Consider the following 13290-nt stretch of genomic DNA (forward strand, 5'->3'; position numbering starts at 1 on the left):
AGAAAATCAAAATGTATGGACCCAGGTTCAAGAAAGTGTTTTCATTTGGAAGCCTGGCTTTTCCCTACTTTGATGTCATGTACTTTTTGGTCTGTTACTCCCAGGCCCTTTGGGAGATGGCCCAGTAGGTGGTTTCCAGTCTTCCAGACCATCTTCGTGACCACTTAGCTGAGGTGGTGTATGATGGAAATGGTGTGGCAGCTCCAAGGACCAGTGAGGACAACAGCAGGTGTATTCCTTCCGCCCTCGAGGCTGCTATACCTCACTCTCAAAGGGAGCTGATGGGTCCTATGGGACAGCAGGTGACAGCTTTTCTGGCTTGCTGAAAATCCATTATTTTGAACTTTTAGGTCCTTCAGATCAACAAGAGTTGATATGCCCTCCTGTTTCAGAAATCATCTCCACTTATCTTGCCTGAGTTCTTTCCATTTTCAGACAATCATGCCTCCTTTTCTAGTAGAAGGTTCTTACCTTTCCGAACAGTGGGGCAAAAGAGCTAATTTCGAAGGACAAGCCAGAACATGTGTGTTAATTGTAAATTGAATGTTTGAGGCTTGTGCAGCTTTAAATGCATATGCTGTGCATACTCCTGCCATCTAATGTTGGTCCCTTTTGTGTGTACATTTTTTTCATTGAAGAACTCTTTCGAGTCTTGAAGTTTGGTGACTCCTCCTCTTGCTGGTAATGTGCATGGGTGTCAATTCCATTATTAGGTTTTTTCTATCTGCTATCAGGTTCGGATGTGTGCTCCCATGCTCCAGTTCAAGACCGTTGGTGATCTTTTCTATTCCCACAGGTAACTCCTAACAATCAGTATTGTTTCCTTCCGTTCCGGGTCGACAACTCCAGCTGCACCTTGCACCCGGCTTATCCTCAGATCAATCTCAGCCCCTTGTGGGGCCTTGCCATTTGGGTCCTTCTTTTCTCTGGACTTCAGATTGGTTCCATACCATGTCACAAGCTTGAAGGAACGAAAATCTTTTAGATACCATTCTCTGTGCCACTCAAAATATCCACTGACCGATCTCCATGAGGTCTGTAACCTTTGCCTTTTGCCTAAGCATAAACAGCTTGCCTGCAATGCTTGCCACTCCTTCAGAGCCAAGAAGACCCATCGGGTCCAATGCTTGGAGATATCGAGGAGGATCAGCGAAGAGCCAATGGACCTCTTCGACTCTGAAGAGTTTGAAGATCATCACGCTGAGGCACCCGCAATCGACGAGGAGCCGTACTCACCAGAGGACAGCTAGCTCCGACCTGGAGATCAAAGAACTTCCAGCCACTCAATAGGTTGCGAGTAAAGACCCTTTCTCTCCTCAGTACAACTCCATGGCCTCCACGAAAGGCTGTACAGCCACAAGGGAACACTAGCAGCAGGCCATCAAACCACCACTGCCGGTGGACCATGGTCAGCACTGACCATCGACTTATGGCCAGCTCTGGCTTGTCACTGTAAAAACAGTCCTAGCCAGCCACCTCAGCACTAACTGCGACCAGCTCGGCATCAGTCAGTCAATCAATCAGGTGCTTGTTGAGCGCAACTACTCACCCGCAAGGGTCTCAAGGAGCTGGTGGAAGGGGTGCCTGTAACATCCATCAGTGAGGTGGTTTTTTGAAAAGCCATGTCTTCAGCTCCTTTGTGAAGTTGAGGAGGGGGGTAGCTCATCTGAGGTGGAGCAGAAGGGCATTCCAAGCTGTGGCTGCGAGGTGGGAGAAGGAGCGACCCCCTGTTCTTGTTTTCCTGATGCAGGGTATTTCGAGAGAGCTGGGCTGAGCATAGGGTCCTGTTGGGTATGTAGACGCTGAGTTGCCTGTTTGGGTAGGCTGGTCCGGTGTCGTGGAGAGCTTTGTGTGCGTGGGTGAGGATCTTGAAGGTGATTCTTTTCTCTATGGGAAGCCAGTGTAGTGTGCGCATCGAGTAAACTGTTGGAGCCGAAACCAGTGGCACAGAAACCATCAGCTCTGAAACACCGTTGGTCCTGAAGCCTTTGTTGTTGGTCGAGTTCCACCATAGTTGGCGACAAAACGGTCAAGCCACTTCTCCATCGGCTCCAAGAGGATTGATGCTTGACAGAGAGACATTTGGCAATCTATCATCAGACAGGCCAAATCATCGCCCACCCACCAGGAACTGCCAGACAGCCACCAAAAAAGGCATCTTTCTTTCCAAGAGGCCCTGGAGGTAGCCCTGCTCCTAAACAAAGAAGGGCAGTTAAGGCCACCAGTGCTCCTCATCACCAACACAGGCCACGGAGGACTCACCTTCCACTCACTACTCTCATGGTGGCACATTCCAACACTTCACAGCAATCACTACTTCCATACACTGGGGCATGGCATGGGAGGGGAGGGGTGCCCTACTCCAGTTTCCTCACAACCAGACCCCTGGGCCACTTACAATGTGGAGCCCCCAAAAGACACCAACCCTGATTTTTACAAAGCTCGACCATCTCATTCCACTCCCCAACTGATGATTCCTCCACATAACAGGCACTCCTCACCAGAGCAGCAGCCTACCATAAATTCCGCCTCTATTCAGATCACGTGGAAGACGATTTCCTATTTGAGATCCTCTTCTCCATACACTATAAAATACCTCCCTATGCTAAAAGGCGTGTTGCGTCACACAGTCAACATTTTCCAGGACCCTTGGATAGTTACTCCGTGAGATAAGTATAAGGCATGCCCCTCAGATTCTCTTTATATTTGAGGTCAGCTTCCTCCGGACTCTATTGTGTTTCACACAATGTGGAAGAGGGCCAACTTCCAAACAACCAGAGATGTCGTTCCCCCTCCCACTCCTCCCCCACCCCCAATCCCCCAGCCGGATAAAGAAGGTAAAGGACTAGAAGCTCGCAGGGAACAGAGTAGTGGTGCAGTCCACTAACCACTGGTACACTGTTAATTCTGTAGGTCTCTTGGGCAGATACGACACAGCCACTAGGGATGAAATGGAGAAAGTCCTTCAGTACCTTCCTGATGAAAACACAAAAAGAGTGTAGGAGTTTGTTTCTAAAGGAAATTTAATTTCCAACATGACCCCTGATCATGCTGCTTGTGGCATCAAATCCAGCCTCCTTCTCAGATGTGAGGCATGGCTTTATGTATCAGGGTTCAAACCAGAGGTGCAGCAAAACTTGTTGGCCCTTCCTTTTGACAGTCAACCTTTTTCAGGCCCTAGGAGGACCAAATCCTTGAAAAGATAAAAAAAAAGATACTGAAACAGCTAAGGCAATGGGCGCACTTCAGACACCCACTTTTAGAAGCTCCTTTCTCTGCATTCTCTTTCTTAGAGGTTCACAACAAACCTGCCTTGAAGCCTCATGGTGTACAATCGGCCAGAGGCCCTGTCACCCTCAGGTAGAGGTTTCTCTAGAGGTAGCTATAGAGATGTTAGCTCCAGGGGTAGAGGTAAGGGTCCCTCCCAAAAGCAGCCACAGCCACTCAATCCTGACTCCCCACCCCCTACAGCCCCTGATCACTTACCATCTGTCAGGGGCCATTTTCAAGGGTACTTCCCCCACTTGGCAGAATATCACCATTGTTTAGTGGTTGCTGGACATCATGGAATGTGGTTACTGTCTAGAGCTTACTTCCACACCACCCACCATACCATCCAGCAAGCAGACTCTCACCAGAGCAAGTAAAACTGCTCAAAGAGGTGCAATTACTCCTTCACAAAGGTGCCATCGAGCAAGTACCACCTCAGCACCAAGGCTCTGGTGTGTACTCCCTGTACTTCCTAATTCCAAATCCAATTCTCTCAGGCCCATTTTAGACCTGATCCCCCCTCAACAAATACATTCTCTCAGAACATTTTCACATGATCACCTTCCAGGATGTCATACCCCCTCTACAGCATGGGAATTTATGACCACTCCCGGCCTAATAGATGCATACTTCCCCATAAGTGTACATGCTGAAGCACGTACAGGGTTAGAACTTGAATGCTCTTTTCTAACAGTTCATCCCATTCTTTCTTTATTATTTCTCTATTTAATTTTGCATTTATATCTGAGAGATATTTTTCTGATGTGCTTCTATTGTGGATCTACATTTTTCAATAAAGAGAATAGACGAAGTAATGGGTTACTGTATAAGGCTGTATCAGGATTGATTTGTTTGACAGAGTTGTTTTTTTGGTGGACCTCTCTTCATATGCCATTTACATGTTTTAGAATTTGTTATAATAGAAATAGGTTTTCTCAAACCTTTCCTATGTTTTGTTCTGAAACTATTTGGGAACATCATATCAAGAAGTATGCTATTGCCCTGAAGTCTTTAGCTACCATGACACATTTTGTAGGGTTAAATTTGTCAGCACAGAAAACATACTTATGGATATTTTTCACATAAATGTGACAAATAATGTTATCATTTGAAAAGCAGAGCGGGAAAAGTAATCTGAAGAGGCAGGCCTCATATGGGCCACTTCTGGCAGCTACACAGTGTTGTTCATAATTAGAAACACTAATGTTCCTTGAGACACCAAGAAGAGCTACCTAAATATTTTATTTATTTATTATGGAACAAGTGGGAGGATATTTTTGAGCAGAAATGTGTTAACTTAAAGTGTGGTTTGTAGGTAAATATTGATAACAAACTACATAACTCGGAGAGGATTTTGAATCAAGACACTGCTTTCTGGTGGAGCCAGCAAGGGAGAGAAAACAACAAAGCCACAATCATAAATAGAAAAAAAAGTCAGTGGACCTATTTAATGTTTGGTACATTATTGTTGCATTGGTTTGGTGTCCAGTGAAGGCATTCCAGGGTAAATTTTAATTAATTGAGATTGGGTCATGCTTGGATCGCTGGGGTAATGAATTTTAGTCATGGGAGCCTTCAAGGTGAAGAGATTGGACATTACACAAGGTAGTTTTAGTGTGCCCAGTAAGTTCTGAGTGATAGATTACAAATTTCTTACAGGTGTGCAGTGGATCATTGTTTATTTTCAATAATCTGTAGGTGTCAGTGTTTTATCCAAAATATATGGGGGGTGGAGACAGTGGGGAGAGGAAATATTAATGGAGAACCACAAGCAGGACGTTGCAGTAATGTGATTTAGTGAATTAATTTGTGCCTTGTATTTTAGTTTGAAACAAGAGATTTGGGTGAATTTTATTAATAATTAGTATCCAATAGCAATCATTCGTGGCATCAGTAGATGACTCCATACATACACAAGGGTTAAAGAGAAGCCTGGCGTTTCAGGCCGAGAATAAGAATGTCATATTTCAAGAGGAAAGTGGATAAAACTATGCATATAGGCTGGTGAATTGGAGGGAGAGTAATAGACCTCGACTTTGAATGAGTTCAACATGAGTGATCCAAAGGCCATCCAGTGATATTTAGGCTGGAATAGGAGAAGACGTTTTGTGGTATTAAGGTAAAGATGATAGAAGATGCTGAAGCATGTCACCAGGGTTGGCGATGCATAAGGAGATTAGGAATAGGCGTAGGAATGACTTTTGAGGGACCCAACTGATATAAAGTGGGTGATAGAGAGACACTCTGATTATTTTTTTATGAAGCAAGAGACTGTAAAGACAGCTAATTTCCTTAACTATATTAGTGTGCAAAAGTGATCAGAGAATACATTTACCTTATATATTGTGTTTTCCTACCCTTCAGAATCTGTGCAAGAACTGTGGGGATGTTTTCTGTGATGCCTGCTCAGCCAATGAACTACCGCTTCCATCCTCCATCAACCCAGAGCGTGTCTGTAACCCTTGCCATGAGCAGCTGATTCAGCAGTACTCGTTAAGCCCACTGTGAAGACGCAAACACAGGTCTGCAGACATGTTTTCAGGACCAGGTGCACTACAGAGATTCCATCGCAAGACAAACTTTGAGGACACATCACTTACATTTGAAGTGTTCGAAAAGGGGTATTGAGAAATCGCCCTCACCCAAAATGGTGGCATCACTGTTCCAGCAAGTGCAGTTCTCTGCATTCAGGGTCCGCAAAGTTAAATATACTGATTTCAGTATGTGCTCTCAATTCCCTGTCTTATCATGTTGGATTGTTACATTTAAGCGCGACAGTCAATGTGCTACTAAAACAAGACCTTAAAATGCTTTTAGGCAGCTAGAGGAAGAAGTGAGGTTGATTAAAGTCGTGCGTTTCCAAATGAGATGGCAAGGTTCACTGAGAAAGGATGTGTGCTTTTTTACCTCTTCTATAATGGTCAATTGTTGCACATTTGCACGAGCACTGCAACCAACCTGGCGACTACGTGCATGAAAAACTTCAATAATGTTATTCTTCATTTTATTGTTGAAAAAAATTCTCGGTGCAACTTTGTGCACTGATTGGTAAGGCAGTATTTCTTTCTTTGTGGGTGAAATGAAAATGTACAACTTATAACAAAAGGTAGCTTCCAAAAGTGTTTTTTTCTTTGCTTTCCCATTTTGCAGGAAATTACCCTTGCACAGTTGGCGTTCTGGAGACCTCCATCACCCTTCTGCTTGTTCCTAACAACATGTCATGCTTATATTCTGAATGTACTTAACTTTCTGTTGAGACCAATGAATGTATTGCTGTTTGTACAGTTGTGAATTTGTATTTTATGGTACCGCTTCATATATTTAGTGACTATTTCAAGCAATAATGTACAGATTCTTGGGACATGGTAAATGTTTCTTTCTTTATACTGTGAATAACTGGAACTGGATAACTGACTAAATAAGCTGCTTTCAATTGGGATTACTAAATGCACATATTAAGTGTACAAATTCATTCCATTTCTCCATGACCGTCATACCTCCTGTTTATGAATACCTTTTATTATTTTTAAAAATATACATATATGAAACTAGATAAGGTTTCAGTATGTTCCTAGCAATTTATTAATTTGCAGGGGTATAAAGACACTGTTAGGAGAATATTCAGAAATTATTATTATATATAAATATGTATAGTTGTATAATATTGGACTGGATATCTCCCTTTCTATCCGTTTGTTATGTTGGTTCTACGGACAGTAGCATTAGTGGTACCGGAGTATTAATACTTATGTATTTATGTGTATAGAAAATTGCCTATTTAGAGATACTGTGCTGTATCTTATCCCATTTTCCCCTTACTGGTGGTCCATATAGTCAACATTTTCTTAGATGCCACCAATAAATATCCAATACCTTTGGCCACTCTTCTTGTGAGGCTGAAAAATGACTCAAATAGTGTGTAGAAACATGCTTCATTCTGAAATTCTTAACCCCGTTTTTCTGCTACAGATTTTTTTTTTTTTTTAAACCTGTGCTGCAGGTGATCACACCATTCCATTGGTAGTAGTGCAACGGGAATCTGATTCATGAGTCTTGGGCCTACTTTTTCACACGTGCATCCTTTTCTTCATGAGGCATGCCTGCCCTTGGCAACATCCTCACAAGTTATCTGTTTTGATGTCAGTAAACTTATGGAGAGAGCTGTCCCATACTATCTGCTTGAATCACAAATTTAAAAACCTTTTTCATGGAAAATAATCTTGTGTATCCCAGGTACCAAATAGTTCAATGTGTACATGCAGTCTAGTTGTTCCTACTGATCCACATGCAACAGAGCTCTGAAGTTAGAAACCTTTGTCATGTTGCTAGCTGCTGCTTAAATGAAATCCCTTTAATTGATCATTTAATTAATATACAACAGAGAAAGTGGCATTCTAGAGTTCCACATCTGACAACACAGGTCTTCATTGAGTAATATGAACCGTACATTGGGTTTGTCAAATTTGTGGTAACAGTAATTTGTTTTGATCTCATTGCAGCATAGAGAAAACCTCAAGGGGAATTTGTACAGACCACAGACTTCCATGATGATTATTAATTTTGTCCTGTATGTGTTCTGGGCTTTAGACATTAGTGAGCTGCTCTACTCACATATTTCGAAGGCTGTGCTGGGTTCAGTAAAGATGCACAAATCCAAGCTAGAGCATTCTAAGTCTTAGCCTCCAGTGCATTGCCGCCCCCCCAAAAAAATACATCCTTTGTACATTCTTGTCATGAGCTGTTAACAGCACTGACCTTTACATCAGGTAGTGAGAATTTCTTTCATCTTCTGAGTTTTGTGTTTTTGCAGTGTCAACCTGTTCTGTGTTCACATACTCTGCAATATTCAGCCATCTAATGGTCAGGTCTGGGCAAACATGCTTGTTACAAAGGAAACTTTTGTTTTAGGTGTCATTCATAGAAGGATTCTGCGTGACCTTTGAAGTTGTCTACCTTAAGCCCACAATGCCTCACTATGTGACCACCACTTTCAGATACTTTTTCACTTGTTTCTTTGGATGCTACATAAGACAAATAAGTCAAATCCTTTGGAGAGCCCGGACCCAATCTTGTCCACTTTTCTTCTTCCTGCTCTCTAGACTAGTGTTCACCTAGCAGATATACTCACAAGAATGTCTTTGCAGAGTCTACTTTCAATATGAACATGAATTCTTTGAAGGATTTCAAAGAACAGTCCTCTCTTGAGGAATTGGCATCCCCACTGGCGATCTGGGGCTGTACTATATAAACTGCCTCAGTAGCCACATGGGCATCTGCCTCTGGGCCACTTTGATATTACAGAAGAGGCTGCAGACGCTTGTGTGTATATATTATGCTGGTGCACAATTAGTGCCAATGCAATCCATAGAGGACATGGCCTCTTATATAGGGGGCCGTGGCTCTCTGTAAACAAGTGAATCCTTTGCACATGCAACATATTACAGATGCGAGCAGAGAGGCTGTTAGACTACATAAAGCTGAGATAAACTCAATAAACCAATCCAGGGCACCTCTTATTACTGGGACCCCAGGCATCCCACTTGATGTGGGACAGTCACTTATTGCAACCTCCTGAAGGGGGATCCCTGTCCCGCTTTAAATGTGAGGCTGGATTGGTATCTCAGTAAAGAGCAGATCAGACTGCCTTTCACTAATTAACTGTTTCTCACATGCATGTGGTCAAGTACGTTGACTGCCATAGGGCGCTGTAGCTCATTCTGTGCCCAATGCACCCAGGCAAAGCTGCGCCCTGCTCGTAATATGACCTGTGACCAGTCAGTGAGAGGCCACTGAAGGGTGGTTTGGGCAATATTCCCTATGCATGAAAATACATTTTTTTGTGTGTGTGTCTTTCTGTCTGTCTCAGCCCACCAGGGTTGATGCCTATATAAAGGCACTGTGATATCACTTCTGACGCAACACGCTCTGACACAGAACTGAACAATGCCACCTACCTGCGTACAGAAGTACTGCTCAAGATTTTCCAGGTCCAGTATGACACCTGGGGAATATTCTAAGAATAGATTCGAATCAGAGATTTGATAGTTTCTACCAGTAAACGTGATACCAAAGGTAGGTAACTTGTTCATTTGAACTGGTGAAGAGCACTTCAATTTCGAGCACTTTGTCAAAATCACTACCCTCTGTTATCAAAAAGCCCTTCTGGAGATTCAGTTCAATATGTACTGTGTCAAAAAGCACTTTTCTTCTTGACTGCCCTTAAATGATTAGGCAGTAAACTGGCTGCGGTTGAAATAATGTCCCCCTCAGAAGCATTAGCTTGTTAAGAATAATGTTGCAGAGAAACTGTTTTGGAGAAAATTGCTGCATTTTGTCTTCCTTCCCTCCCAACTGGTAGGTCCTGTCTTCCAAAGCTGAAGAACAACAACCTCCAGCTAGCAGGATGGACCTCTTATGCCCTCTACCTCTTTCTATATCCCAACTCACTCTTACCATCCTCTCTCCCATTCTTGGGGGTACTCTTGAGCTTTTCGTTGTCTAGGGATTCTGATGAAAGTGGTACTCAACTAGTTGCACATTGTTTCTACTGAATCCAGTAGAAGCCATTTGCAATTGTGTTCATTGGTGTACCTGTGTCCAGCCAGATGTGTGGGAAATTTTAAAGGTTAAGAACAAAAAGATATGGAGTGGAGCTAATAAACACTCATGATTTATTCACTGAGGCACGTTAACTTTTTGTTATGGCAGGTGATGATTATGGCCCATATTATAAGTTAGACGGGCCGCGGACGCCAAACTCATTTGCGTGGAAGACCGCCACGCCGGTCTTCCGCCCGCCAGCCCTATAATGAGTTCCCTGATGGGCCGGCAGGCGGAAACAGCGTTTCTGCCTGCCGGCCCAGCAGGGAACAGGGCCTTAACATTGACACCAGCTCATAATTGAGCTGGCGGCAATGTGGCGGAGCGTTGGGTGTGATAGCACCCGTCGTGCTTTTCACTGCCCCTAATTGGGGCAGTGAAAAGCGCAACGGGGATGTCCATGGGGGCACCTGCACTGCCCATGCCAAGTGTATGGGCAGTGCAGGGGCCCCCAGCATCCCCTTTCTGACAGTCTTTGCATGGCAGGGCTACCGCTATGCAAAGGCTAGCTGAAAGGGGACTCGTAATCCCCAGGATTCAGACTGCCGGCACCGTCAGGCTGTCGGCTGGTGGCAACCTGGCAGTCGGACCATTGTGGCTCCACCAGGGTCGTGATATGAAGGCTGGACCGCTGCTTTGGCAGCAGTCCGACCTCCACCGCGGCGCAGGGTCGTAATGAGGCCCTATATGTCTAACAGCTCCATATGGTATCCGGTGGATCCACAGAAACCATTCAAAACTAGTAACTTGGAATCAGCACCATAGCAAGATTTGATTTACATAATTAAAATTATCAGAGGTTAGCACTACAGTTACATTTCCACTGTATTTATTACATCTTTAATGCTTCAGTATTTCTCCCCAAGAAATGTTTATCTGCCCTGAAAAAGATGGTCTCCAAAGAAGTAATTTAATAACAATGAAAATTTGCTTTCTGTAGTCCAAGGAAGTGCATCTATTGCGTTTTCACTTACGTGATAGCTCCCCTTTTTTTGGGCAAGTGTTATTGGATTGTTATCATTCAGGGGCACTTTCTGGAAAACAATCAGGTAACTGTGGTGCCCCAGGCTGTTGAATTGTGTTGGAGAAGAAAAGCAAAATCAGCGCTCCTGACTTTTACATTTTTCTTTATACTTATCTGCCACTCTGGCACACATGAATATGAAACATTTAGCATAAAAAATAAACAAGTTACTTGTCTGTTTTCTTAGTCATTCGGCTCTATCATTCATGGAGAAGGCCCTACTTAAATCAGTGTCTAGGTCGCTCAGTAATCCTTCTGGCTATGCTATGTGCTTGCTGAAGCAGTGGTGAATGTATACAGTACCAGAGGGTGCATAAACAGTATGAGGTGTGCGCCTGTCTCCATCTTAGCAGAAAACGATATCGCTGGTTTTACTCCATCAAATATTTACTAGCTATTTTGTAATGTGAAGAATATTCTCAGTTAATAGACAATACATCTTACAGTAATTGCTTTCTGTTCCTTATGTCGGCCAGAGCAAGAGAAGGGTGGAAAAGGAAACCCTCAAAGAAACATTTAATATACTTTTGTGATGGTAATAAAGTGATAATTTTAAACTGTTGCCTCGTTTGATGCAAAAATAAATGTAGGCATTTTTTGTAAGAGGCTGCTATGTTGATGCCCACCGGCGTATCCTGTGGATTAAAGTCTTAAAGACTATTTTACAGTCTTGCTAATGACGGATGTCTTCCAAACAGCAGCTGATATCCTGTCTGCTCTAGTTAGTGTGTTGCTATCTGTGCGCCATGTATAGAGCAGATAGGAGAGGAGAAGGTTTTTTTTGGGGGGGTAGGGGGGAATTCGAGAACAAAATCGATAAGAAGATCCTATTTATATTTGGGGGGGAACATTGCTGGAAAGATTCTACTTATATTATGAAAAAACATTGTTCAACTCTCAGTCTGAGTACTGGTGCTTGTATTTGCTCATGTAAATAATAAAGATAAATTAATGTTAACTATGAAGGTGCGTGGCTGTATGTAATTCATTAGATTTAATTAATGAAATAAGAATCTGTTTGTTAATTTTAAAAGACTACTTCAGAGAACTTGCTTATTTCACAAGACTTTTCTTGCAATAAAGTGTTGAAATCTGAGTATAGAATTCTGGATAGTTAGGTCCCTTATTGTTTTTGTGCTTGGTCAGCTATTCCAAAACATGTCTAGTACATACCAGGCAAGGTTTCCATGAAAACATTTCATACAAAGAAAACACTTTAATAGCGCCATAGCACCCTTTTTGTTAAGGTTGGAGGGAGGTGGCTAGGGGTGTGCTTTAGAAATAATTAGTTCATTTATTCAAATACACATTACTGTTGCCTATTTTGCTGTTTGAACCTATTTGTGTATACATGTAAGAATGGGCATCCTGGGAACATTAAAGATGGGCCTGCGAGAGAAAGTATATGTACAGAAAAAATGGTCACTCTTTAGTTAATGTATTCCAAAAGGCAGATGTTGCAATTGCAGAGAATGTTTGCGGATTTTCTATTCTCCCCAACCTAGACCCAAACCTCTACAATCCACGGGCTGGCAAAATGCTGCAGAAGTAATAAAAAGTAGTGCATCACATCTTTTTCGCTTCTGCATGTTGCAAAAAAAATATCAAGGTGTCCTTGGAAGTGCTGCATTTCTGATGGAATTGACTCGTTGATGGCCAGTGGCATCTTTTACTCTGTGTATTCCACTGCTTTTGTTAGCTGACATTAACCATCTTTTAGAACGTGGCATCAGTTGGATCTAAATTTTAAGAACATCTTTGGCAAAGCACCCTACGGAAAATGCTGTGCAACAAAGAAAACAAGTTTAATCTGGAACTTGATGATTTTTAATATACAAAAATCCACTGAATACAAAATTACTAACTGTGTTACCTTCATTTTGATATTCTTACATTTAGCTCACTTCCACTCTCAGTTTGTTAAAGCCTGTGTTCGGTTCTGATCTGGTAACTGCTTTTAAGACTGCCTAAATTAAGACATAATTGCCCAGCATAGTCTACTCCAGTGCCTGGTGTGCAAATCCCTATAGTCACAAGCATCTTTGTGGCCAGGTTTCCTCCCTAACTATAGTGGGTGATATTATAAAGCAAAGGTGCATATTTGTTACAAGCTTTCAACTTGGACATCACTTACCAAAGAGTAGACCCATGAAACGGAGAGCCTCCTACTGCTGTCAGGTTAGGCCTTTGGCTCCTGAGATCATCCACCACCAGAATGTTGTCTGTCTAGCTGTCAAAGCTGGCCTGGAAGGCACATCGATAGGTTTTCAGCTGATTATGTGCAGAAATGCTTGTCGCTAGAAGCAGCTTTTTTAGATAGTGACTTAGGAAAGACAGGCATGTTAGGGGACAAAGGTTCTCAAGGTCTTCAGTGCCCAGGTTTGGCTTGTTAAATG

The 13290-nt window shown here is 42.8% G+C and overlaps 1 protein-coding gene across 8 annotated transcripts in view; it reads left to right on the plus strand.

Moving 5' to 3' along the window:
* The window catches only part of RUFY3 (RUN and FYVE domain containing 3), a 341239-nt gene extending 329380 nt beyond the window's left edge, over positions 1-11859 (plus strand). For 7 of the 8 annotated variants that reach the window (XM_069236852.1, XM_069236853.1, XM_069236859.1 and 4 more), the window contains one exon: positions 5635-11859. In XM_069236852.1, the coding sequence (XP_069092953.1) occupies positions 5635-5778 (144 nt within the window). In that variant the 3' untranslated portion in view covers positions 5779-11859. The remainder of the gene's footprint in view (positions 1-5634) is intronic. The other variant, XM_069236858.1, reaches the window with a different exon arrangement.
* The last annotated feature ends 1431 nt before the right edge of the window (positions 11860-13290 follow it).

This window comes from Pleurodeles waltl, chromosome 1_2 (genome assembly GCF_031143425.1).
Source record: "Pleurodeles waltl isolate 20211129_DDA chromosome 1_2, aPleWal1.hap1.20221129, whole genome shotgun sequence".
Lineage (NCBI taxonomy): Eukaryota > Metazoa > Chordata > Amphibia > Caudata > Salamandridae > Pleurodeles > Pleurodeles waltl.